The sequence below is a fragment of the Lutjanus erythropterus genome, chromosome 21, assembly GCF_056507025.1.
Source record: "Lutjanus erythropterus isolate fLutEry1 chromosome 21, fLutEry1.hap2, whole genome shotgun sequence".
Taxonomy (NCBI): domain Eukaryota; kingdom Metazoa; phylum Chordata; class Actinopteri; order Lutjaniformes; family Lutjanidae; genus Lutjanus; species Lutjanus erythropterus.
In genome coordinates, this window is record NC_139337.1 from 10,856,969 (window position 1) to 10,883,148 (window position 26,180).

At 38.5% G+C, this 26,180-nt stretch overlaps 1 protein-coding gene across 3 annotated transcripts; it reads left to right on the forward strand.

The window, feature by feature from the left end:
- Window positions 1-5,518: 5,518 nt before the first annotated feature.
- Window positions 5,519-25,916, forward strand: rnpc3 (RNA-binding region (RNP1, RRM) containing 3). 3 transcript variants are annotated; one of them, XM_084747798.1, is made up of 16 exons: window positions 5,519-5,649; window positions 6,466-6,622; window positions 6,716-6,763; window positions 6,904-7,013; window positions 7,369-7,458; window positions 10,170-10,281; window positions 10,974-11,042; window positions 12,897-13,039; window positions 13,252-13,377; window positions 13,788-13,930; window positions 17,980-18,165; window positions 20,443-20,537; window positions 20,728-20,786; window positions 22,436-22,568; window positions 25,322-25,399; window positions 25,857-25,916. In XM_084747798.1, exons 1-15 carry the CDS (start codon window positions 5,624-5,626, stop codon window positions 25,388-25,390), a joined length of 1,566 nt encoding a protein of 521 aa, XP_084603924.1. In that variant the 5' UTR covers window positions 5,519-5,623; the 3' UTR covers window positions 25,391-25,399; window positions 25,857-25,916. The 3 variants fall into 3 exon arrangements, with proteins under 3 accessions (XP_084603924.1, XP_084603923.1, XP_084603925.1); XM_084747797.1 differs by lacking the exon at window positions 25,857-25,916 and adding an exon at window positions 25,570-25,802; XM_084747799.1 differs by lacking the exons at window positions 5,519-5,649; window positions 6,904-7,013; window positions 25,857-25,916 and having other exon boundaries at window positions 6,482-6,622; window positions 25,322-25,802.
- Window positions 25,917-26,180: the final 264 nt, after the last annotated feature.

The window sequence follows — 26,180 nt, forward strand, 5'->3', positions numbered from 1 at the left end:
CATATTATTTGCTTTTTAATGGTACCATTAGCAGTGGGCATGTTTCTGTTCGACAGCTTGCTAATAGTTTGTCCATCTTAATGGTCCAGTGTGTTTTTGTTTTAGATTGATGGGCATTTATTGGCAGAGTATGACTAAAATGGAGTATTTTTCATTACCTTAGAATGAATACTCTTCCACGGGGTTGGCCATGTTGCACTGCCATGTTTCTTCTATTGCCCAGAATGGACAGACTGAACAGTGGTATGAGCTGTTTGCAATCTGCAAACTCACTGCTACAGGCTACTAAATCTTACATACTGGTCCTTTTGTGAAAATACCAGGACTATGACAAGACAAAATTAGCTGAAGAAATATCTCCCACTGCTTCTTCATATTACTAACTGTAACTTCGGCTTTAAAAAATGTAAACATAGGCTCCTCTGGTCTGCATGCCGCAAATCTAGAATCCGACGTGGAGGCAGGCTTTTATAATAACCATATAGAAAAAGCCAGTCTTCTCACTGGTGGTCTCATTTGCTAATGTAGGTCACATAGAGGCGTCAGTATTAAATTGAGATCGTTTCATAACCAGTTAAATCTCTAGTACGTTTAAGGTCCCAGATCAATTCTAATGACTCTAATGTTCCCCTGAGTTTCACCAGATCACAATTTCCATTCCAGTTCCCCATCAGTCTAAGCTGTTCTTTGTCTTTAGTGATAGTTGGCTAATGTTACTATGCTAACACAGTTAACAAAATTATGAACATAAAAAATATATCCAGCATATCAGCATTGTCACATGTTAGAATTTAACTCAAAGCACCGCTGTGCCTCAGTCCTGCCTTAGAGAGCTTGTTCATCCACGAGTACAACCAAATCTTTAATGTGCCTCCGGACACATGATGAGGCTCTGCTGAGTGTACTTTCTGGAATGTAGTTTTTCAATTTTGGATTGTGACCAGTAAAGGCAAAAATAAGAGTAATAGTAAGCTAGAAATTGGTAATAGTAACTAGAGACTTTGTGTGATACTGTGTTGTTCTAGAGTAAAAAGTCAAACTGCTGAGAATTTATTTAACATTAAAAATGAAATGAAATTATAAAGAAATACTACTCTTCAATTATATCATAGGAGAGTAAAAAAATAACTCAGCTTGGCTCAGCTTTCAGGAGAGTCTCTAAATTTGTGGCAGCCACTATTAACTTACCAACAGCTGACTTTGTACAAATTTAAATAACCTATTCAAACAATTAGTCTGGCCTGTACGCTTCTGTAATCAAGTGTGCCCAGACTGAAGGATCACTGGCTCTGAAAGTGCAGACTTGAAACCAGTCACTACATTCTGGCATTCCACACCAATCCGAGAGATGGACTTTGTCAAACACACACATATGCGCAGTGTTAAAGAGGCAGACAGGAAGAGGAAGGGATGTGGCTGCCTCTTCCTGATGCTATTGACAATATTAATATTAATGTTAAAGGAACAGTTTTTCTTGCCAAGAGCTTGATGAAAAGATTGATACCCCTCTTGAATCTGTCACATCTGTCAATATGAAGCTGGAGAAACAGCTGGTTAGCTTAGCTTAGCATAAAGACCGTACTAAAACCATGATGTAAAAAAGACATGGTTTATGAGAGGGTTTATGTGTGGGGCTATTTCTTGGTTGTGTTTAAGATGCAGCTGTTAAGAAAATAAAGGATATTTGAGATAATAAAAAAAAATGCTAAAACTAAAAGAGGTTAGCCCCACTAAGCGCAGACCTGTTTTCCACTGAAATAAACTGGGTCCTGTCTGTGATATATTTGTAGAGGCACAATGGAGGCATGATATGCTCAGGACCTACGTTTCTCAATGCAGTTTCCATGCAGGCTGCTGGAAATACACACTATCCCACCACAGAGGCCCCTGCGGCCCCCAGCCATGAAAGAGTCCATTTAAAGCCTCAGAGGCTGGACATGACCTGAGTTTACTGTCTAGGGTGAATTAGCCTTCCCTCTGTGCCCAGTCAGGGAATACACAGGCCATGAGGACTGTAGGACCCTGTTGAGGGTTCAGATCCTCACCAGATTCTTCAAAACGCTGAAAGACTACATATTTTGTTCCTTTAAGGGTCAGTATTATTCAGTGCATGTTATTTTGTTTCCAAAAAAAAGTATAAGGTCGAGAACAATAATGATCTTCATGAAGTACTGTATTTGAATTTATTCATTTTGTGTCAGCTCAAATGTTCCAAACCTAGGCAGGAATTTTTTTTTTAGGTAGTTTTTTTTATTAGTAAATCCCACAAACTCACAAACAGGACTGGATGTGTCTAGTGGCCAAATCTTTTCATCTGAGGCTAGAACCTAACTGGAAACTATTTCTGTGGAGAGCCTCAGAGAGGAGATCAAATACTGGAGAGACATGAGGAGAATTTGTTGTGTTGACCTTATTTCCAAGGCAGCCATTTTGAACAACCAGGTGGGAAACTGCCTGCCTCGACCTACCAGTTGGAGAGAAAAAAGCAGCCAGCAATGTGGAGCAATCCACACCCGCGAGGCTGCGAGGAATAAAGCCACAGTACTTTTATTAGGACTTCAGATTACTAATCGCTTAAAGTTGTGAGTTTTTTTTAAATGAACCTGATTTGTTTCAGCAGCACCACAAAAGCTCTACAAATTCATTACCTGCCCAGGATCAAATGGGATGTTAGCAACTAGATCACAGCAGAGCATTTAACAGCTAAAGACAGATATTTCTATCAGGAGTTGGTGGAGACCAAAAAGACGAGTGATTTGCCAGGAGGACAGAAGCATGACTAAAGATAAATGCTAATGTTGCTCATTGTCTGCTGTCTGTAAATAACCAACTGTATCAAATGTATAAGGTGATAATATGTCATTGTTGTGATTACAACTTACTGCACTGCACCCAAGTGGCCAGAAAATGTATTAAATCAGGTTTGAGCATTAAAGGACCTGTTTCCTGAAGTCAAACTGAGTTTGTTTGGGGTTCTCTTTGGACAAGGATACATGTGGATGAAGGCTTGATGCTGAAATGTGTCAGAGTACGTTTCATGGTTCACACTAGACCAAGCCATGGCAATAAAGGCATATGAATTGTTTTAAAAGAGAGTGGAGTTTTCTTGTATTTTTGCAATACTCTGACATTTTGGGAAATGCGTTGTCTCAGTGAGAGTTACATAAGAAAATCAATATTTTTTTTTATTCCAAGCAGAATCCCCGGACTGTGCCTTTGTGATGCAGTACTGCTGACTGCCAATAGATGCAGGCTCCAAAACCTTTCTGGCATCACTGAGCTGAATAGTAGTGATATGACAGCTTCTCTCTCAAAAGACAAAATCAGTAATATTTATTATAGACGCCTGCACTATTCACAGTGTTGGTTTGATTGACAAGACTCTCATATTATTACACCTTGTTTGTTGCTGTTTCTTTGTTCTTCCTCAGACCCATCCAGGCTAAACCCTTACCTGCCAAAATCTGGACTTTCTGGGTTTTGTAACTGCCATGATAATATTGAGTAAAAGTTCTAAAATCCCACAGGAGAAGGTGAGACAGAATTAAAAGAAACAGATCTCATTTTGTCATAGACTGCCACCTGAGTGGAGCATGTTGTTTTACATTGTGCTTTCTCCTCTTGTATCCAATGAACTTAAATGAGTTTGTTTTTCTAATTAAATTACAAGAGGCTGCTGAGCATGAGTAAAAACCCACTGACGGGAATAAGACACCAACTGTTGCCCCTCGATGATTCTCTGGATGAGAGCATCAACTAAATGATTATAATGCAAACATCAATATTAATCTTGGTGACTGCTTTGTACTGTGTAATGTCTTGCTGACAGTCTCAGAGACATTTTTTTTGACTCTACTATTACCTTAGCTTGCCTGCAGAGGCAGTAATAACCCTTCATTTGTCTTTTTACCACCTGAAAAATCTACACTTTTCAGTTTTCACTCTCCTCCTGTCCTCCATAGTCCAACCCCTTCTCCTTCAACTCTTTAATTAGACTGATATGTAGGCTGAAAACTGGCATTTTTTAGATCTAGTGCAGTCGTTGCCAGCTTCCTCTGATCTGGCAGACACCGTGTTTGTCATGAAGGTTGTCAAATTTGAGGCTTTTTTTTTTATATCCCCAACATGTTGCTGTCAGTCCGATCAACAGAAACTGAGTCACTCCTCCATCAGACTCAGCTCATTCTCCCCTCTCCTCCTCCAACCGCCACATTCCCGATTAGCATCTCTCCCTCTCTTTCTCTCCCTCGGTCTGATGCGTTACGTCGGCGGGAGGAAGGAGGATCGAGTGTCTACCGTTCCTCCCATCACCTGTGAAATTTCAGAGCCAAGCCACGGTGAAAGGGGGTATTGTGTCCCCCTGATGAGGAATGCCCTTGCGTCGCTTGTCAAAGAAAAGGCTTCATTTGGCCAGGAATTTGGAGGCATCTCGAGAAGTGTAGGGGAGATTTTCTCGGGGGTGGGGATGGGAAGCAGAAGGCCTTCATAAGTCAGGTCAAGAGAGGCATAGGCCTTTTCCAAACTGATACTCAATCTCTGATGGATTAGCATTTAACCAACAGAAAATCACCTCAGGGCTAGAAGGGGGTACATTTTTCATTTTGTGATAACTTTCAGTCTCGACCTATGACTAATAAACTTTTCATTTCTAAGAAAGTTCAATTACAGGGAGCATTTTTAAATTATTCTTATAACATAACACTGTTACCCACTGTGGGTAGTTTTGGTTATTTTATGACTAATTTTGAAATACTATATTGTTGTAGAAGAGGGAAGGTACAGGAATATTTTTAACCTACACACAATAGTTTTGAAATGTCACATCCTTTACTGCTGCAGCAGCTGTTGTTTCATGTGGCGAGGCTGACACCTGCTGGTGAAAACAAGAACTTCATGTGCAGGGCTGCTTACTGGAGTTAAATGTTGCAGAGATTTGCATTGCTTGTTATAACATGACATTAATCTTTGGTTGAAAGTAACTAAGTACATTTACTCAAGTACTGTTTTTAATGCACTTGTAATGTTATAATAACTGGAGAATATAGCATATGATATGAAAAAAAAATGACAAGGGCCATTCTACCTCATAACAGTACTTCTGATACTTTAAGTATTTTAAGTAGAATTTCAGATGAAGTGCTTTTACTTTTACAGTACCTTTTACAGTATGATATTACTATTTTTACTTTAGTAAAACATCTGAATCTTCATCACTGCTATTAATATATTGACACCTGCAAAGAACATGATGTATATTGCATTAATATATAAGTATCAATGTCTCCATGTCTGCCACTAAATTAAAAGTTAATATGCTGTAATCTCTGAATTGTACAGTATAATATAGTGTGTCCTTTATTTCATCAAGGCTGACAGCATTAAGTGTCTTTATATACAGTGTGAAGATTCAGTCAACATGAAATGTCATCATTATAAGCACCTAAACTGTGTGTAGTGCTTTGGAGAAGCTTCGTCAGTTTCCCACACCCATCTCTAGTGGTGAATCAACCATTGTTAGTGGACAGAAGACCGACTATTACTCCGGTCCAGCATGTGGCGGTAATGTGCAATACTATTTTCATCTACCCGAAAACGTAGAAGAAGAAGAAGCGGGCGGAAGTGGATGTGTTTACCGGCTGCTGCTGGAAGGTCTGTTATCAAAGATTGCATTTGAATTTAATTGAATTGTTTTCACAAACTTTTACTTATTTGTATCAGTAGTTTAATTTTATATCTCGGGTTCATAAGACAATTTAGAGTAGGCCACAGGAAAATTATAACTTAAAGACAACTTGGGAGTTTCGTGCACGTTAGCTGTAGCACTGAGGTTGGAGCTAGCCCAGCTATACGGTTCGTTATGTGAAACAATGGCAATTTAACTCTGATTTTGTGATTGAAAAACATGCACACCTGATAGAGAATGACTCTGAATATTTAAGAAACCTGTAGTATTGGGTCTTTCATTCGGCACTATTTGATTTACAAATGACGCGCGTTTTACAATAAATTAACGTAGACGGTATGTTTCACACAGCCCTTTCACACACTTGCATTGAAATGTTTTCTGTTTTTTATTTTTCTGTTTTTCTGGTCACTCTTTAGTATTATGCCAGTAGTAAATAAAACTGATGAGAAGGAAAAAAACAAGGTTGTCTGCAGTAGGGCTGAACTGTTAATTAAAATATTAGTATGATTGCAAATGGCCAAGAGCAATATACAAATTGCTAGAGCTGCAAGTTTTTGATGAAGGTAAACTGTGCTTATTTGATAGAGATCCAAGCAAAAATTAAATGTAAAAATTAGCATTCCCACTAAAATCATAGCTCATATTGCAATCACAATATCTGTCAAATTAATCGCAATATGACTTTCTTCTTTTTTTTTTTTACTTTTTTTTGGCATATCATTAAGCTGTACTCTCCGGTCTTTGCTTATGTGTTGTGTAACTATGCTCTCTCTCTGCAGGGAAATGGACAAGAATGAGGACCCGGTCCAAACAAACAGCTGTAAAACACTGCTTGTCCGCCACCTACCAGCTGAGCTCAGCCAGGATGAGAAAGAGGACCTCTTAAAGTATTTTGGAGCTGAGTCAGTCAGGGTCTTCTCGAACAGGGGTCGTTTGGTAGGTCGCGCCTCACTGACACTTAATGAGTCTGTACCTTTTAAAATTAATTAGAGCACTTTCCATTCTGACTTAGCTTTTTCATCTCCACAGAAACATGCGGCGTTTGCAACTTTTAGAAGCGAGAAGTCAGCAGCAAAAGTGAGTTTTTTTATGTAGTTAATTCATTTAGTGAAATTTTAGAAAGCCTTATGTGTGTAAATTTAGCTAATGTAGACTGAATCTAATTTTATTTTAATGTGTCCCATATGACAATTCAATCTTCACGACATCTGTTTTAGGCTCTCAGCAGACTCCATCAGTTAGAAATCCTTGATCATACACTTGTTGTGGAGTTTGCAAGAGATCAAGACAATGTGACAGTATTAAAGGATCCACCAGTGTCACACAGGTATGTTGAATGAATTAATAAACACTGCTGATCTGCAGAGTCCATAGTTATCAGAAAAGTTTCTCACTGTGAGATAGAGCCACATGCTGGTGCCTGTTGTGTGGTCTAAAGATTATGTTGTAAGCCCACAGATGAGAAATGATTCTCCACACACACACACACACACACACACACACACACACACACCAGACTCACAACTGAGAAAACAGAATTTTCAACATGCTGTGAATTGAGATCTACACGTAGTGCTAGAATGAGAATGACTCAGTTAAACTGAATGACTAGCATGAAAACATCAATCCAAGATCAAGTGTAAAAGCTGCATTTCAGTCCTTTTTGCTTCCTCTGTCTGCAGTGGGAAACATGTTGGGGAAGAGCCGGTGAAACAGGAGATCAAACAGTCAAATATCCCCCTCATAGAGACCAGCGTTGCACCAAGCCTTGGGTGAGTGTTATGTGTTTCAGCAGCCTTTGGTAGCCTTTGTGTGATATGGGAACATTTTGTTATAATGTATGTTGATTTCTGAATTTCTGACAAATGGGACGAGGCATGCTGTTTTTAGAATTTGTTTCTTGCCAGATGAATCTGTAAGGTCACTTGCTAAAGTGACTGGAGAGTTTCTGAAGTTATGACATTTAAATGCCTCACTTATACACAGCAGATGGGTTAGTATGTCATTCTCTTGTGCATTTTACTGAAGACATCATGTTGAATTCTAGCATTTGTTCTTTCCTGGCCTTGTGAATTAATAGAAAAAAGGTAATTGGCCTTATCTCCCATTTATTTGAGTTTGTAAGTCTACACCCAAATGATATCGTATGTATGTATACACACGCTCTCCAGACCTGGTCAAAGTGTGTCAATTTAGGTGTGTCGAAGCTGCCTGAAGGCTCGCTGACAGCAAACCTGGATGAGAATCTGAGAGCAGTAGTCAGGAGCTGTCAGCAGCCTTGTGTCCAATTAGATGGTTTAGGATGGTCAGGCTGCCATTGAGCGCCTGACAGGCCGTCTGTCCTGCCAGTTGGTGGGACCAGGTGGTTTTGATACCTCTTGCTCCAGTACTGACACTCTATCTGCTCTGTGCTAAAATCTGGATCAGCCTTGAGTATTCATCACCTCCTGATATGATGCAGTTTGCTTTATTATGTATTTGTAGTGCAAATCAATGCACTGATTGTTAATCGGAAGCGCTGCTAAGATTCATTCTGTCAAGAATATATCCTGGGTTAAAACAAAGAGGCAAAGCTGGTGTCAGAAAGTAATATTGTCGTTAATGGACTCCAAAAATTCTATTTTATGTAGTGATGTAGTGATTCAGTGCAGTGATGCATTTATGCATTAGTTATAAATCATGCAGGCTTAACTTTATTGATCTGCTAAAAGAAATCAAATCAATCTGAAATGCTTTGGATCCAACTCATGGCGATGTTCAGAGGGGGGTTTGTCTTTCTAGGGGTCACCCTAGATTTCAGATTCATCAATTTTCTGCACTCTCCAGCCTTAGAATCTAAAGTATGGTGCATTTTAGGTTTCCAAAAGATATGAGTCTTCTTAATAAAAGTCTGGTTATTGTGTAAACTTTATAAAACTACACTGAAGGAATGTAGGAATACTGCTGATGTACCAGCCACCTGTAGAGGCAACCCAGCATTTCTAGCAGTAAGCAGACAACAACAATGGATAATGCTACTATTTGGGGGTGGGTCATATATAAAGTCTAGGGAATTTTATATTACAAAATTGATCTTGCACATACATAATGTTTGTGGAAAAATAATGGAGTATTTGTTAATAAGTACAATAGCCAGACAGGACTGTAAATACACTGACTCAAAATACCTGACAATTCAAAGTACATCATCCAATATTATCACAAAAAAACACATTTTAGCTCACAACTAATCACGGATGACATACATTATGTGCATGAATGTGATTATGAAGCTGGCTGATATTAAAACAAGTATAGACAAAACTTATTTTAAATTAAACTTCAACAATCTCAAAAGTATTTTCATTTGATGTTTTGTAGTGTTTAAAATATATATTTTAAAATTAATTAATTTCATTTGCAATATTTTAGGAGATTCCTCAGTGTACCACTAGAGGAAGCTTGAATACTGCGAGTGGTACCATAGTTTGAGAACGCCGGGCCTAATACCAGTACTGTCACTCAGTATCAAGCTGTTTCTAAAAAATCTACATTTTTTGCCACTAGATCGTCAATGACAAGCTAATTCTCAAAATTTATGAAGACACTGAAAATTAGGTAAGTGAAATGGATGAGCTGCTGAGCAACCCTTGACCATACAAAATTTAACTAACTTTTACTACTGCTGAGACTGAAAAGTAAGGCTAAAATTAAGTTACAGTCAGAATGGCTGTTTTTCACTTAATAGAAATATAAGCATATTCTTCCAGGTATTATGAAATGGTTATTAAAATGTAAAATTTAATTGTAAATTAGAATGTATTACGTTTAAAGGGACTGTTTGCTTCAAAATCAAAATTACATATTTTTCCTCTAACCTGTAGAGCTACTTATCCGTCTAGTTGTTATGGTGTTATGTGTCAGCAGTTTCATGTAGATACTACTTTCCTCCTGCAGTAGAATCTGACAGAACTTCTTCATTTCTACTAGAAAGAAAATAGTTCCTTTGTATATTATATGTATTGTTGATGTTTGGATGAACTGTCCCTTTAACTAACTGACCTCTGAATAATAGTTGTGAATATTCTTCTCTGCCCCAGCAGGACTGACGACTATTAAATTTCTTTGTCATCTAGCCAAGTGGCAGATTAAATGATATATTCTGTACTGCATCCTGTTTAAGTCTTTGTTTATCAGACCTGAGTAGATTTGGATTTGTCTTGGCTTAAAAAAAGTTGTTATTACACAAGGACAAGCCTTGGTGCTGACGTGCACGCTGGTCCCAACGTCCCTTAATGGCTGAATTTCACATTTTGTTGGTTGAATGCTTCTCATGTAAAGAATAAGCTACCCAGCTAAAGCTCACTGGCTGCGTGTCTCCATTATTTTGACATATGTCGTGAGTTGTTGTGTGAGGGGGGGTTATTGTATTTAAGTCTGCGAGTTGCAGCTACAGTTTCCTTGTAAATAATTTTGTCTTTTCCTGTCACTCTGTCTCCTACAGGTTGAAATTTCAATCGAATCCCACTTTGAAATATTTATATCCACCACCCTCCAACAGCATCCTGACAAATATAACACATGCCCTCATCAGTGTGCCAAAGTTTTATGTTCAGGTGAGCAAATACTGCTTCTCTTTTATCATTTATTTTCCATCCAGTGCCTACATGTCTTTGATGTCATCTGTTTGGGTGTATTTATATTTTCGTATCTCTTTCAGACTGTCCCTGTGTTCATATGTTCCTTTTTTTGGAAAGTGTGAATTTGTACAAAAAAATGCAAATGTGACAGCGTTTCTAGCCTTCAGATTTATATTGTAAAATGGAAATACGGTTCTGGAATAAGTGTCCCAGAGGTTTTTGAACTGCATCCAACCTCTTAAAGATCAAACAGCAAACATTTGCCTTTTAAATTTCAATTTGGGGAGCTAGTATTAATAATAAACCATAAGTGGGAGGCATGAGTTATGGGTTTAACATTTCCCTGGGAGCCGCGCTGCCTGGATTTTCTTTTCACTGCTGTTACTTCCGGCGGCGGCGTCTTGGTGGTGCTAGTGTGTTGCGGAGGAGCTGCCTTCATGCTCAGCTTCACCGCCGGTATCTCACTTCAGCCTCAATCTCACCTTGATCCCTGTTTTTTAAATGAAAATGCAAAAGCCTTGCAATCTGTTTTACATATGGAGCTGGAGTTACAGGCTGCCTGTTTGAGAGCAGCAGTATATTTATATTACCAGCTCCCACCCAGCTCGTGGTTTGAATCTTTAGATACAACTATCACTGCTCTAATACTCGTCTCTCCAATTATACAGGTGCTACATCTGATGAACAAGATGAATTTACCATGTCCCTTTGGCCCCGTCACTGCCAGACCCCCTATGGTAAGACTGTATACGTTATTGCTGGATGGAGAATAGTTTGTAGATAGAAGTTATTTGGTGTTAAACCAAAAGCAGTGTCATTATAAGGACACCAGTTTCCAAATGTGTCTGAGAAAATATGTTATGTACAAGGAAAGAACTAAGTTTTAAAGATTGTTTTTGGCTTACTGGTTTAGTAACTGATTCCAGCAGCAGTTCATTACCTCAAAAATCACTTCTGTGCTACTGAGAAACCATAGCTGCTACCTTTTTCTTTCAAATCCTTTACTTTAATCATTTAAAGTGAAGATATTTTGCTAAAGGTTAAGATTAAGACTGTGTGAAAGTACGTAGGAAACCTTGAGTAATGAAGGCAGACAGTGGACAAGCTTGTTTTCTTGCATAATGTATAAATGTGAAATTGTGAGCAGATAGACACAGCTCAGTTTGAAGGGAGGTTGAATATGCCACTTAAAGTAAAACACGTTATAAAGTGTTAGAAATGGTTTTGTTAGCGATTAATTATTTAAAGTTTACATGCAAAAAGGCCAAATATTAGTTAGATTCAGCTCTTTACAAATGAATATTTTACCAGAAATTTAGTAGTCTGTAACAATATCAGTGAAATTTAGTCATTCTTGATGCCTAATTTGATACCACAGCAATTATTTTTATTTCACCTGAAATAAAAACGCTTCTGAGCTTCTAGAACAAAAGACTGAGGGTGATATTTAATAAGTCTGACGCAAATCACTGTCAGGGGAGCAAGCTGCCCATGTCTGGAAAGAAACTGATTTCTACTGCTGAACTTTAAATATGAGGTGATTTCAGAGTGGACGTTGTAGTTTAACATGGAGACTGACCATTGGTCTAGAAATCTACATTTATTATGCAAACCTTTTATTCTGATGACTGATGACACACACTGAATGGTAAGGAGTCAGCCTGCTACCTAGCCTGCATAGCTATGGTTACATTACTTTAGCCCTAAACACGGTGTCCTTCAGCATTTAGCCACTTACTGTTTTGTTTTTTTTTTGTTTTGTTTTTTTTCAATGAGTCGAGGCTGCACTTGTTGCCATCTTCAATCTTCAGTGTGTTGTTGTACTGTAGTAAAATTAGCACGTCATGTTTCCAGAATTTTGGCATTGACATGTGACCAAGATGTTGGTTCTTGTGACATCCTTACATGAGAGTAACATGCCAGTCTTTAGCCCTTTCACTGCTTTTCTGACTAAATAAGCGACGTCAGCTTGGACTCTTGTGGGGGACATTTATTACTACCTTCCCGTATTTTGTTAACCAAATGCTTCATTAAGAAAATAAACACCAGACTAATGGGTAATGAAAAGAATTGTCAGTTCCAGCCCTATTAACTAGGACACTTAGCACACATAAGTAATATCTGAACACTTTGCATAAATCTCAAAATGTTGTGATTTAATTTAAACTTATTGTAAATCAGTCCTACTGTGATAGTAAACAAGTAGCCGGCCATGCTTTAATGCTTGATGGTTACATCTTATTTACAGCTGCATAATTGATTAATTGTTTATATGTCATTTTTTAAATGTGAGGATTTGCTGCTTTTTTTGTCATTTATGAAAGTAAATGAAGACTCTTTGAGTTTTTGACTGTTGATTGAACAAAAAGAACAATGTGACAATGTCATTTTGGGCTCTGGAAAATTCTGATGAGCATTTTTTGCAAATTCTTGACATTTTATAGACTGAATGATTAATTGATGAATTATGGAAATAATTGGCAGATTAACTGATAATGAAAATGCGTACCTCAGCAAGGTCACCAAACATGAAATCTCAGTTGAATCTGGAGACATTTGTGAGCGAAGCCATGTTGTTTTGTTTCCTGCAGTTTGAGTACCTGCCTCCCGCGCCACCCATCCCCATGCCTCCCCCCTTCCCTCCCGACTACCCTCCTTTACCGGAGGAGGAGATGGAGCTGTCCAGTGAAGAAGAATCAGAGTATGAGAGCGGGGACGAGGAAGACAAGGAGAGGTGAGGAGCAGATAGCCACTCATCTCTGCATAAACAACTCTCATTTTGTTTTTCATCATCTTGCTGCTGCCAGTTGAGCCGTTGTGTTAATGTATCATTCAGAAGTAATAATGGTTCCAGAAACACAAGTGGCTGGAAGGGAAATGTCTTTAAATTCCAACGGGTAGACATTCCCCCCCCCCCCCTTATTCCCTGTGCTTGCTTTATTTCAGGATTGTTCGTCTGATGGGCCTGGTCAGCCAAGCATGCAAGAGACCCCTGAGACCAAAAACAGCTTCAAAGAGAAAGAAGCCCAAGATCAAGGATCTACTCTATGCTCCCAAACCAGACTCTCAGAGGTACACCAAAGGCACTCATGCATGTCACAGTCCTTACGCACAGCTCATCTCGAGACAGTATTCATAGGCAGCTAAAAAGGAGGACAAAAACCTCCAGACAATAAGTCTTCCTCATAAAGACAGCCTTGCGTGGCTCAGAGACTTATTGTTTCAGCCCCCCACACACACACACACACACACACACTCACACTCCCTTAATGACAGACCACAAACTCTGTTTCTAAACTATAAATACACACACACACACACCTCAGTGTCTCCTGACTGCCTGTTTGCGGACTGGGAAATATCCGTGGTTGACCACAACAAAATATCCCACCCCCCTAAGCCGCTCAGGAGCCAGGTTTATTGTGGCTACTTTTTAGAGGCTGCTGTTGAGGGCAGTCCTGATTGTCTCTCGCTGTCCTCAGTGCTCCAGCGCTGCAGCCTTCCGATGTGTTCGAGCAGCCCCTCCCCGCCGGGCAGAAGAAAATTGAATTCCACATTTCGGTTCCAGACGTGGCCGCCATGGTGGAGGGAAGTGGGACAGGTCAGCCTGATGATGAAGGCAGAGGTAAGCAGGGCGCTGCTCTGTGTTCACTTCCCGCAACCTGTGATTATTTTCATTACTAAAGTGGTCCGTTGATCTTTTTTTTTTGTTTTTCATTATTTTGTGACAGAGAAAAATGTCTGTCACAATTTTCCGGAGCTGAGGGTCATGTCTTTGAACTTCTTTGTCGGACCAACAGCTACAAACCACCAAGTACTCAGTTTACAGTAATATAAAACAGAGAAAAAGTAAAGCAACTCCTCATATTTGTCTTAGTGACTAGTTGGGATTTGTGCTTGAAATGAGAAAAATGATCAATCAGTTATCATCATTATCATTATTTTTTTTCTGGTTATAGACAATTGATTGACTGAACAGTTATCACAAGTAACTCATTTTACACATGAGTAAAATTAAATTCCTCAAGCTTGTGTGACCTGACTTTCCTTAAACCATAGGTAGTCTTTGTAATGATTTTATAAGATTAAGAAGAATTAAGGACTTTAACAAACCATTATTTTCAATACAGGATTCAACTTACTTTGGGGTTATTATCACAATTTATCACTGAATCTTTTAGTCTATTAAGAAGGTCCAAGGTAACACCTTCAAATGTCTTACTTTGTCTAACCAGACCTCCATAATCCAAAAATACTAATTGATAAATTAATTGATATAAAACACTAAAAAGCAATAAATCCACTAAGGTTTCCCCCGACTAAAGGCACAGAGCGAGCAGCCTTGCTAACGGCAAAAAGGGTGGTGACTCTGAATGTGTCAGAACAACCTGCTGATCATTTTGTTGATTTATTTCAACAGTGTAACCTCACACAACTCTCGTTGTTTAAAACATGGGAATAAAAACTTCCAGCTTCACAAAAACAAATGCGCACAGACTTAGCAACCCCGAGGCATCGTGTGCACTTATAGATTAAGTGGCTACGGTGCCATTTCACGCCTCCCATCCCGATGTGAACCCACTGTGTCTTTGTCGTCCACAGACCTGAGTTCTGTACATCACAGTGCTATGTTCCCGGTCGCCAAACTGACCTTTGTCGGTCACAGAAGCCTTGTCCCAGTCTAAGACACCTGCTAAATGAGCTTACTAGCTAGTACAAACTACAGCGCAGTTAGCAGCAGTGCACTGCTGGCTACAGTGTTATGAGGGTTAGAGTTAGACAAAAACTCTGTTGGAACAATCCCCCAGGCCAAATGATGAAGTGCAAGTCCTGACTGGAGTTTAAGGGATTTTTTTTTACGACTAACGAATAAAAGAAAATGTGCTCAACTAAGATTCTTCTCACTGTCTAATAGGGGGCAGCTGTAAAATTCACACATTAATGAAAAAATTGTTAAAAATTATTAAATAATAAAACAAAGCACATTTATTTGTGTTTATTTATTTTTTTTAACTTGAAGTACTTCTGCTTTCCTTCTTTAATAAAATAAAAGTAGCCAGCCATAACCTATGCATGTGCCAAAAATGGGCAACTTTGGCAGTGAATGTTTGAATTATCCAAGACAAAAAATCAGTGGTGTTGAGACGTTTTTTACTGCAATATTGCGACGTTTGAGATGGTGTTGCATCTCTGTTCGATTATCAAAATAGCTGCTTAATTTTCTTAATCCACTAATCATTTCAACTTTAATTTAGATGAATATCCACAGCTTCTGTACACTTATGTTATTGAATTTATGCATCCTGGGAAGGAACTTAGTGCAATGCAAATTTGGCTCAGGCAAACTAAGCAAATTTGTATAAAGTAACACAAAAATGCCGCTTTTACGATTGTCTAGTAGAAACAGATAAAACTAATACTATAGTCGGCACGTACATATGGAGGAATTGTATAAAATGTGCATCGCCTGCTCTGTTTTGAGTAAGAAAGGCATTGTAAGGATTTGATTATGTCTATACATCATGTTTATTATCACATTGTAGCAGGAGGTGGTTTGATACTCCTATTGACATAAGTTAAAGCCCCAACCATGGGTGAAGTCATAGCCGAGTGTTACACAGCAGTATATCACAGCAGAAACTCGCACCAAAAAGGTTTTACCATTATCTGTATGAGGAAATGTCATTGGGGGCACAGTCTGTGTTACTTGTCAGCTGTGCAGTTCCCTGTTTGCCTTATCTCCCTTCTCTCTAGCTACAACTTCACTCCCTGGCAAGCCCCTGAGAAGTAAAATAGATCTCAAAGTCAAACACAAAAGATTTCCTAAAGGCAGGGGAAAGATAAACTATGACAGGTGGCTTTTTGGATTAGTCTTGTTTTGGGGAAGGTGTTGGGGGGTGGGGGGTTGTAGGATCCGATAAACAAGCTATTTAAATGAAAAGGGGAGGTGGGGGACAGATAAGGAGGAGGATAATTTTGAAAGCAGTGATCTAGTTCTCTGCTGAGTGTATCAGAAAAGCTCCCCTACACTTCTTGCTCCGGTGCACACACACATACACCTTATGTGGATGACAAGCTTTTTTTTTTTCTCCCCCTCCTCGGATTTGTACAGGCTCACTGCTCTTAGTAATTCCATCTACAGCGTGTGTGCGCATGCATGCGCTCCTCAAAAGTCTGCCAGAGTTATCCTGCGCACCGCCTTTCAAACTCATGTTTGTAAAACAGGAATGGATTTGATTTGATTACACTTCTTTATTCGACGCAGACTGTATGTGCTTCCACTCTTGAGACCGTCGTCTGTCAATTATCAGTTCAAGCAGTTTGCACTTACACGTTATCTGTGCTGAAGGGTAGCATTTATCATATTAAACCTAGAAGAAGAAATCTAAAATTCTAAACATCAGTATGTTAAACTAATTGTGACCAAGAGGATTTGCCTCCGCTCTCCATCTTGAGCTTGTTAAGTTTGTTGAAAAGGACAAACATCATGGAAGTGATTATTTCGCCATCTGCTGTTGTTCGACACTTTGAAAACTTCTTCCATCTGTATTTGTGCTTGAGGGGGGGTGTCCTCTTCCTGTTTTTGTTCCCTTGGTGGCACATAATGTGAAATGCAGTTTAGCTGCTGCCAGTGATATCACCCAGATTAACACTATAACAACTTGAAAAGTCAATTTTAACGCCCTAAAATGCTTTAAATGCACATTTACTAATAAAAGGCCCTAAAAAGTATTAAATAGTAGTAGTAGCTTAGTTTGTAGAGTGTTTGTCCCATGTACTGAGACTGTGAGCATTCCCATCATTGTCTCTATGCTGCATGTCAGTCCTTCACTCTCTCTTCCCTTTTCCCAGTTATATCTTCAGCTGTCCTATCAATTAAAGTATACATATACAGATCTGGTCTAAAATTGGTCTAAAATTTGTCTAAAATTCACAAATGCAAAATGCCTTGATCTTTGGTGATCTTTATTGTTTTTCCACATGGTACAAAGAAATTTCTTTACATTGCACACATGCACACACACACCAATCAGAGAAATACTACTACTACTACTAATAATAATAATAAATATATAAAAGAAGTAATAAAAACCTTAAGCGTATAATATAGGTGCAGGTGGTATAAAAATAGGTGCAGCGTTGAGGCTATTATTAACTATTTTTAATCTTTTCTCTTGCGCCACAGTTTAACCTTTAATCTCTAGTATTGTGCAGTACCTCGCACATTCCCTGTAAACCAGAATATAAATACAAAGTATGATATTGGTTAAATAATAATGTAAATTATTTTCCAAATACAACAATATTTGGGTAAAAGACAAACTGTAAAAAGCGAAACAATCAGCAGTCCAGTCTTCATGAGGAAGTTGACTAGATTCATTATGACAACAGACTGTCTTTAAGTTAAATGACCTGTTTATTTCAAATCCATGTATAAACTATAGGACTGGGACATCACCAGTTACTAAAATACTGATAAATGTTTTCAGACTCAACCAGTTATGGTTAGTTTGCTCATTTATATTTTGGCCAAATAATATATGTATTGACTCAGAACATATTTGATGTTTACATTTATTGCAAAACCGGCCGTAAACTTTGTTTAAATGATGGCAGTCTTCCATTTATCTTGCTGATACATGCAGACACCCTGATATATTTTCCTTCTCTCAGACGTGGATGAGAAGGAGCTCCCCCCCAGCAGCGGTCAGGAGGTGGCGGAGGCTGAGGGTTTTGGGAAGCTTTACCCCAGCGCCCCGTCATCTCAACAGCAAGAGGAGCACAGTGATGATGAGCACGATCTCACGTCAGACATCATCTCCAGGAAGGAGCTGGAGAAAGGACGGCTGTCAAGAGATGGTAAGCGGGAGCTTTTTAAGCAGCACAGTGGTTCAGTTGTAAGCACCATCCCCTCACAGCTAGGAAGATCCAACCAACCAGTTCTATTTATGTGTGTAGTTTGCATGTTTTTCTCATTTTTGTGTGGGTTTACTCTGCTTCATTTACTCTCTCCCTAAAGACATGAATGTTGGTATCAGGAAAATGATGAGGAGAAATAAAAAAAACTTAGACTTTAGTTTTCAAAACTGAGAAAAACATTGAAAAGGCAGGAATGAGTAAAACTTTCAGGTTAGGCAACTGCTTTCAATAATCACCCAAACATTTCTTGTAAACAGATGCTTTGTATTACAGGTTGAAAGTGTACAACAGTGACCATATAAAGTTCAAAAAACCTTTTGTATTTTCCATTTGAAACAGCTACAACAGCCTCCTTCCCTCTCACAAATCCTACTTTGTGTCGCAAGAAAAATGGAAGCAGCAAGAGTGGTTTGTTTGAAATGCATATTAGAAAAATTTGGCAGCTAGTGTGAGCAGTGAGCGCCATCGTGGCTGAACAAAAAAGAGAAGTGCCAACTGCAGAAAATCAAACTTGACAAAAGAAACTGATAGATCCCTCAGAGGAAGAGGAGGCTGTGCCAAAAAGTTTAGCACCAAGCATTACCTTTCTAAGATTGAAATCTCTACAGGATTATCAGGGCTGATGAGAGATGCAGAATAGTTGTTTTTCTTCTGGATTAGTAAATTCTTGTGTTGGTAATTAGATGCAGCCTGTCGAAGTATGTTAGGAGTTGAGTGCAGAACATCAATGCTGTGACCAAACTCACACAATTGTGGATTGTTATTTCAGGCCATTTCCTTCTTATTTTTCTCTTTTGGTTGACACTTGAATTCAGTCGACCACAACTGGATAAAACCACACGGTGCTTTCAATCATGAGTTTAAGCTGCTTTAATCAACATCCTCAATGAATCAAATGACTGTGTTTGATATGTAAGAGCTCACTTGTAGTGACAACCATGAGAAATATTGCCTGATCCTGAAGTTCCCCTCAGCCTTAATGGGTATTTTAGCATCTTTCAGCTCATTGTTTTGGTTTTACTGGCCCGTTTTTGCTTAGCAGAGCCATTATCAGACAGAGACAGCTGTCAGCAAAAAGCCTTGAATACTGCACTTAACCCGCCCAGCAACAATTCACATACAAAGTGAGCAACCAGCTGGTGAACACAGTGTAGCATGTAACTGCTAAATAGCAAGATTAATGATGATTTCTTAATGATGACCAAAGTAAGGCTGAAAATGAGATTCTACATGAATGTGATATTGTACCATATCTGTTAGATGTCTGAGTAGTCAACTGTTGAAAGCTACATAAGAAACATTATGATGACAATAAGGATATACTATGTTAGAAAAGTATAAATGGGTAATTGCAGTTACAGTTGCCCTTTCCTGAATCCCATCGCTTCTGGAACACTGATCAACTAAATTTAGATATGCTATGTTTAAGGCTCATCCGTGTTGAAACGAAAAACAAATTTTCACAGACATACAGTGTAAATAGTCACATTTTAACTTAGCTAATGTTGGCAAAACACTAATTAATCAACATTGATTGTTAGTTAGCTTGTGTTTTTCTCTCTGGAAAACTCTAGCTAACCTTTTATTATTTGTTGCTAGCGAGTTAGCAATTTTATAACATTTAGTTCTATTTTCAATACAGACGAGCTGAGATCGTAGCATATTCAAGTACAGAAAACAGGAAATGAGAAAGTTGACACAGGTTCCTCCAGGTACCAAGCTTGCTCAACTGTTATTGGAGCAAAGAGCAAAAAAGGTGGTGGGGCTTGACCTACCTGAACCCACGTTTGAGGAAGCTGTATGTCTGATTTATGTCTTAAATACAAATCTAAAAACAAAGTAGATAAAGAGAAGCTTGGAGATAAAGGTGTATATTTAGAAAAACAATGTTGTTTTTGTTCAGACATGTTTTCCATTCAAAAGTAGTCCACACCAGCTAAGGTATAATAAATCATAGCTAAAATGAACTGGCTGCTGGGTGCTGGGATCAAACATATAATCATGGCTTTAATGTCTCAGCACATCTTTTCGTCTCGTTCTTCAGTCCACTCTGCCTTAAATTAAACATGGAGTGGGTGGTATTGAGTTGCGATGACTTTGAATTTACCTTTATGTAGGTATAGGTAGCTCTCTGATGCTTTGTACCTGTTTTTGAAATCTGAAATGCACCTTGCATCAAGTTTTTTTCCCCCTCTCTGCTTCTCTCTTTTAAAACAGAGATAAAAAGGATGTCTGTGTTTAAAAATTATGAACCAGGCGAGCCGACCTGCAGACTGTACGTGAAGAATATCGCAAAGCAAGTGGAGGAGAAAGTAGGTGCATTTATAGCACTTGACCCACTTAAGGGTGTTTATTTGGGTGTGATGCTTATTCAGGAGTTCTCATTTATTGCTCAAGACTGTTACATGTCATCAGAATTTTGTGTTATTAAATGAGACGTGAATTCCCAAATCCAAAATCTTTGTTGACAATATTTCCGGATGTTCCTCATTTGTCCTCTAGGACCTGAAGTACATCTATGGAAGATACATAAACCCTACGTCAGAAGCCGAGAGAAACATGTAAGTCGACCGAAATCCTAACAATCTTGATTTCATTTCTTATCGACATGCACTCGCGTGTCACTTCACCCCCCATCCTATCTCCAGGAGCTATTTTTGACTCTGGCAATTTGTCGCTTTCCCTTGAGAGTTTTTAGTAATTCATGCTGACTGTGTGTTGTGTTATTAATAAGTATCTAACCTGACATAGAGATCATGAGGGACATTTTATGTTTGTGCATCAGCAGTACTTCAAATGAATGTTCCACCTGAGTCATCAAACCGAGCTTATGTTGAGTGGAGGGCCAGACTCTGAACACAGATGTAGGTGATAAACAGGAAGATGCGACTCTGCCAGAGAAACAGTTTGTCCTCTGATAACCAGTTTCTAATGTGTGTATTCTCTCCCTGTTTGATGGAGAAATCTCACATTTATTTACTGTACTAAATCATAAAATGACCATGATATGTCATCAGAGATTAAGGAAACATGTGGAGTTGAAGTACCAGCTTTTCTGACGATGCCACAGCTATGTTCTCCTTTTAAATCTCCATTCAAAGGAGAACATGAACCCTTTTTGTTTGCCTGTTTCAGGTTCATTGGAGTTCAAATAAATGCTGAATTTTCGCAGAATGAGTAAATGTCTGTTTATAAAAAGCAGTAGATGTTTACCGTATTTTTCGGACTATAAGGTGCACCGGATTATAAAGCGCACTGTCGATTTTTGAGAAAATTAAAGGATTTTAAGTGCGCCTTATAGTCCGAAAAATACTGTATAATGTTTAAATTGAGCGTCTGGCGGGTAGTTAGGCAGGCAGTCACAGAAATCCAGCTCCAGGATGTGTATTTTCAGAGCAATGGGCTTTTATTTTCAGGATAATAGGCTTAGCCTTACATCGACAGACAATTTCCAATAATAAACAGCTGGTCGATGGGTGGCTTGTTATTATACAGTACAATGCTGTGCTCATCTTTCACTATAAAATCCTGGCAGCTGATGGGGCTTGATGTTAGTAGCATATATACACAATATATTGTTTTTATTTCTGATGCCTCAAGGAAAAAAAACAGCATATTGTATGTATTATTGTTCTAATCCGCTGTCTGCCTGCAATTAGATCATTTTTACCTGTTTCCACACACATGAATTTATTTAAATGTATAAATTAATATATGCACATCACAGAGATTTGAAGCAGAGCACACAGAGGACATCAGAGAGAAAATCAGAAAACATTTTCTCCATAAAATATGACCCAGTTTCAACAAAAATCAGTGACATAATTGACGGTGTGTGACTTACTACCATAAAGAATTACGTTACGATCGTTCTTAGCAAACCAAGTTATATAGTGGGAATCACTGACGCAACATTCTCTTTATTACAAGTCAGTGAAGCATCAAAATGATTTTGAAGCTGTTTAAGGTAAAATAGTTGCATAATGTTACTTTAAGTCGCAAATCAGTAAAATTGGTTGGAATAAAAATCAGATTCTCAGGGCTCAGTGACACATGATTGACAGCCACTGTTTTATTAGTTAAAGATGCACATAACATTTCTCTTGTAACTCTTAATAGCCTCAGTCTAACGTTGATTTGGCTCAGCTCAGTCACAGGACTCGAGCGATAATGATGTGTCCCTGCTTTGCTTTTTTTTTCCCCCCCTCAGGTTTGACATTGTGTTAATGAAGGAGGGGCGGATGAAAGGGCAGGCCTTCGTAGGACTCCCCAGTGAGCAGAGTGCAGAGAAAGCCCTGCGGGAAACCAACGGCTACGTTCTCTATGACAAACCCCTCGTCGTTGTATCCTTTGATCCCCGTTGGCAAGATGAAACAAGGGCAAGGATTTTAAAAGGAGTGGAAATCCAGGTTATAGGTTTATTTGGTTATTCGGTGTTTAGAGTTGGGCACATAACTGTGTGTAGATATCATTTATGTTCACTGGTACAATATCTTTTAATCACAAGTCACTCAGTAAAAGCTATTTAAATGAGAGACATTCATTTGCAAACTTAAGCAGGTAGTGGGGACACTCCTTTGGGAATAAAGTTGTTGGTTCTACCTGAAGTGAACAGTTGGCCTAAAACACAAAACAAACAAGATAAAATTAGATAACCCTTTATTGAGCCTCTAGAGGGTACGTACAGGTGTTGTAACAGCACAAGAACAGAAATAAGTGCAGATAAATAGAAAACTTTAAAATAAATTTAGGTTTACAAACACTTCGCCCACCGAATTTGGGGTAAAATATGAAAGTGTATGGAAAATTTATCCCACAACAGGCCAATTAAGAAAAGAAACATCCGTGTATGTCACTGGACATACATAAAGGGGCAGTTGAGAAGTGGGGTGATTATTAAGGTGACACCTCTCATCACAGATGTGTTGTTGGCTTTGGTCCTCAGTGCCTTCAGGAGGATGAGGACTAATTTCTGGCAGCCTTGAACCACCACCTGCTCTTCCTCAGCTCAACGCTGATAATTGCACATCCACTTTTGAACTTATCTAATGGAAGAAGGCTATTGATTTTAATGGTGTTTTAATGTGCACCCCATAACCAATTAGCCTGCGGACAGCAAATTAGTCTTTGAGTTCAAAGAATCAACAGTGAAGTCTGCAATGTAATTTACTTGAAGATGCTTTCCTTCATGTAGGAGCACAGCATGTAGCTGTGTTCCAGGTGAGGTGGCTAAGACCGCAGCTCCTGTGTATCATCAGAGTTGTCGTTAAGTCACTGCTCAGCCCTTTAAGATGGTCTGGAAGCTTGAAATTTGACTTTTTTTTTTTTTTTTTTGCTAAACTAGAGTTGGGAGGTTTTCAGATTTTCAGGCTTTGAATGCTGAGCCTTGTATTTAGACAATCTTATTCAAGTGCATGAATGGTGGACTCCACCACTACCAATAAAATCAGCTACATAGAGGCAACCGTACGTAGTATCAAAACTGGGGTTGGATTTCATCAATATTGTAAAGGGATAGTCCAGAATTTTTGAAGAGTGGTTGTATGAGGTTCTTATCCATAGTCAGTTTGTAGCAGTAAACCAGCAACTCCCACGTTCTGTGGGGTAAAATGACTAAGGTTGTCAAAAATATCAGTACTTTTTCAGTACCACATATTTAAAAACAATAAAGTACTAGCATTCAATAGTATCCAAAGTATCAAAGTTAAAAAAAAAAAAAAGGCTGTACCTTTTTTTAAAGAAGAAAAAAAAGAAAACCTATTTTGTGTGCCGAGGACTACTTGTCTCTTATAATGGCATCACCCCATCATAAAAGGTTGTCTGACAGTAAAGCGGTGAAAATATTCAACATATTTAGGGCTACAACTATTTACACTGTTGATTAATCTGTTGATTATTTTCTCAAATATACGATTAGTTAAGTGTAAAGGACTTTTAGACACCAGAAAATTTTCACATTAAGAAGCTGAAATCAGAGAATTTTGACTTTTTCTTCCTAGAAAATGACTCAAACATTTAATATATATGTATATACTTAAAATGATCCAAATGATCACTTTAAGGATTATGATTTATGACTTTTTTTTATTTTATCAGTGTATATGTGATTATTCTCATTTATATATTTTTGCTGGTTTTGTACAGTTAGAAAAACAGCTTTGACAACTTTAAGAGTGTTAAGTTTTTTTTTTACAGTAATATTCACCTGGCATAGTTACCTGAAAATATACCCCTGCAAGTGTTCTGAAAATGCTGCAGATTCACTCAACATGTGTTATAAGTTGGACTCAGATTGGCTTCTAGGGTTTTATTCTATTTGGAGCTTTAAAAAGTCGAGTAAGGTTCATTCTGGTACAGATGTCTTTTTAAGCAGTCATAGGCAGAGGACAGCCGGTCCCAGTTTAGATTCCCTATAATGATTTTTTCAGTGCTAGCCTGAGACTGCAGTATGTCACTTGCCAGGGAATCCTCAAACAGCCTGATACTAAAATTAGTGACCTGGAAGAAAAACCTGCACGAAATGCCAGCAGTTAAAAGTGTAGGGTTTATTAACAGACAGCACTACAGCGACAGCCTCACACGCATGTGGCTCCTCCTCGTTTATTTAACCCGTCGCGTCAACGAATCATTCATCAATCTGTGTGAATGACACTGAGTAACTGAGCCAACTTTAGGAAAGCGAGCCTCCCCAGCTTTTATAAGGCCCATTTTTGGTTTGTAGTCATCTGGCATTTATGAGCAAACAGCTGCGACCTTTTCTTAAATTAAATTCATATGAGGCGGCAAGTGTCACGAGGAAGAGGGCCCCTGTGGCTTAAGCCTGCTGCATACAATTTTGGTAGTAAAACATGACAATATATGAGTGTGATATAACTATTAATATATTATACTAGTTTTTAGTTTAGATTTAGTTTCATTATAACAACACTGATTTGTAGAAAGAAAGGTATAAATTTATTGATGAAGCTTTGCATCATCTTCATTTACCTAAAAGTAGCTAAAAGCTCTTTGCTCGATACTTTATCGAGTTAGAGTCAACCTTTACCTGTTAAATGACACTGTTGTTTGCCCATAGACCTTAACTATAAATTCACAGCAATTTGCCAGATCTGCAAGACCAAAACAAGATAACACAGATACCAAGAGAGGATCGAAACAACGGTGAACTGAACAGGTGAGTGACACACTACAGCATGTGGTGATCTGCAGAAGGAGAATATTAAAATGAATACTCGTGTCTCATTATTTCATATCTGTGCTGCACATGTATGTATGGAACGAGCCTTATTTTCTTTGTAATGGTGTTTTCTTTTTACGTTTGTGTTTACACTTTATTTATTCAAGATGCCAAGGCTTGATATTGTGGCCCAGCAGAACCATTTGTATCCTTATTCTGGCATATCCTTTGGGGAATAAAAGAAAATGGGGGCAGTTTATCTGTAGTTATTGTGGCACAATTGGACCTTAAAACTGTTCATTCAAGTCAATTCAGAAAGACTTAGTAGCATGATTTTTTTTCTGCAGCTTATTCTTTTTTTATATTCTCTGAAATACTTTGTTTAGTATAGACACTGTAAACCTGTACTGTTTTGGACTCTCTTAAACTTCTACCTTGTTTGACTGAATTTCAGGTGATGGTCGTTGGATGTCATCTTCTTTTAATACTAAATAAAAATATTTTATTAAAATAACTTTTGTCATGTTTTCCTCCAATCGCAGCCTCAAACATATGTCACAATTTGTGGGTACACTTCAGTCAAACTATCGTAACTGATCATCTTTAGTCCCAAACTTAAAGTCCTGACAGCAGAGTAAATACAGACTGGGGAAGGTATATGAGATCTAGATTGGCTCGGCAGCAGATGGTAGGCTGTCAACACAGCGGAAAAACCACAGTCCTGAAGAGACAGCAAACAAACCAAACAGACTGCAGTCTGTGGGAAATTGCTGGGACT

Bases quoted from the DNA above. Each gene is read 5' to 3' on its own strand.
- rnpc3 (XM_084747798.1), top strand. From the start codon at position 5,624: ATGTGTTTACCGGCTGCTGCTGGAAG. The intron at 7,014-7,368 runs GTATGTTGAATG...CTCTGTCTGCAG, and splicing joins GATCCACCAGTGTCACACAG to TGGGAAACATGTTGGGGAAG. The intron at 11,043-12,896 runs GTAAGACTGTAT...TGTTTCCTGCAG, and splicing joins TCACTGCCAGACCCCCTATG to TTTGAGTACCTGCCTCCCGC.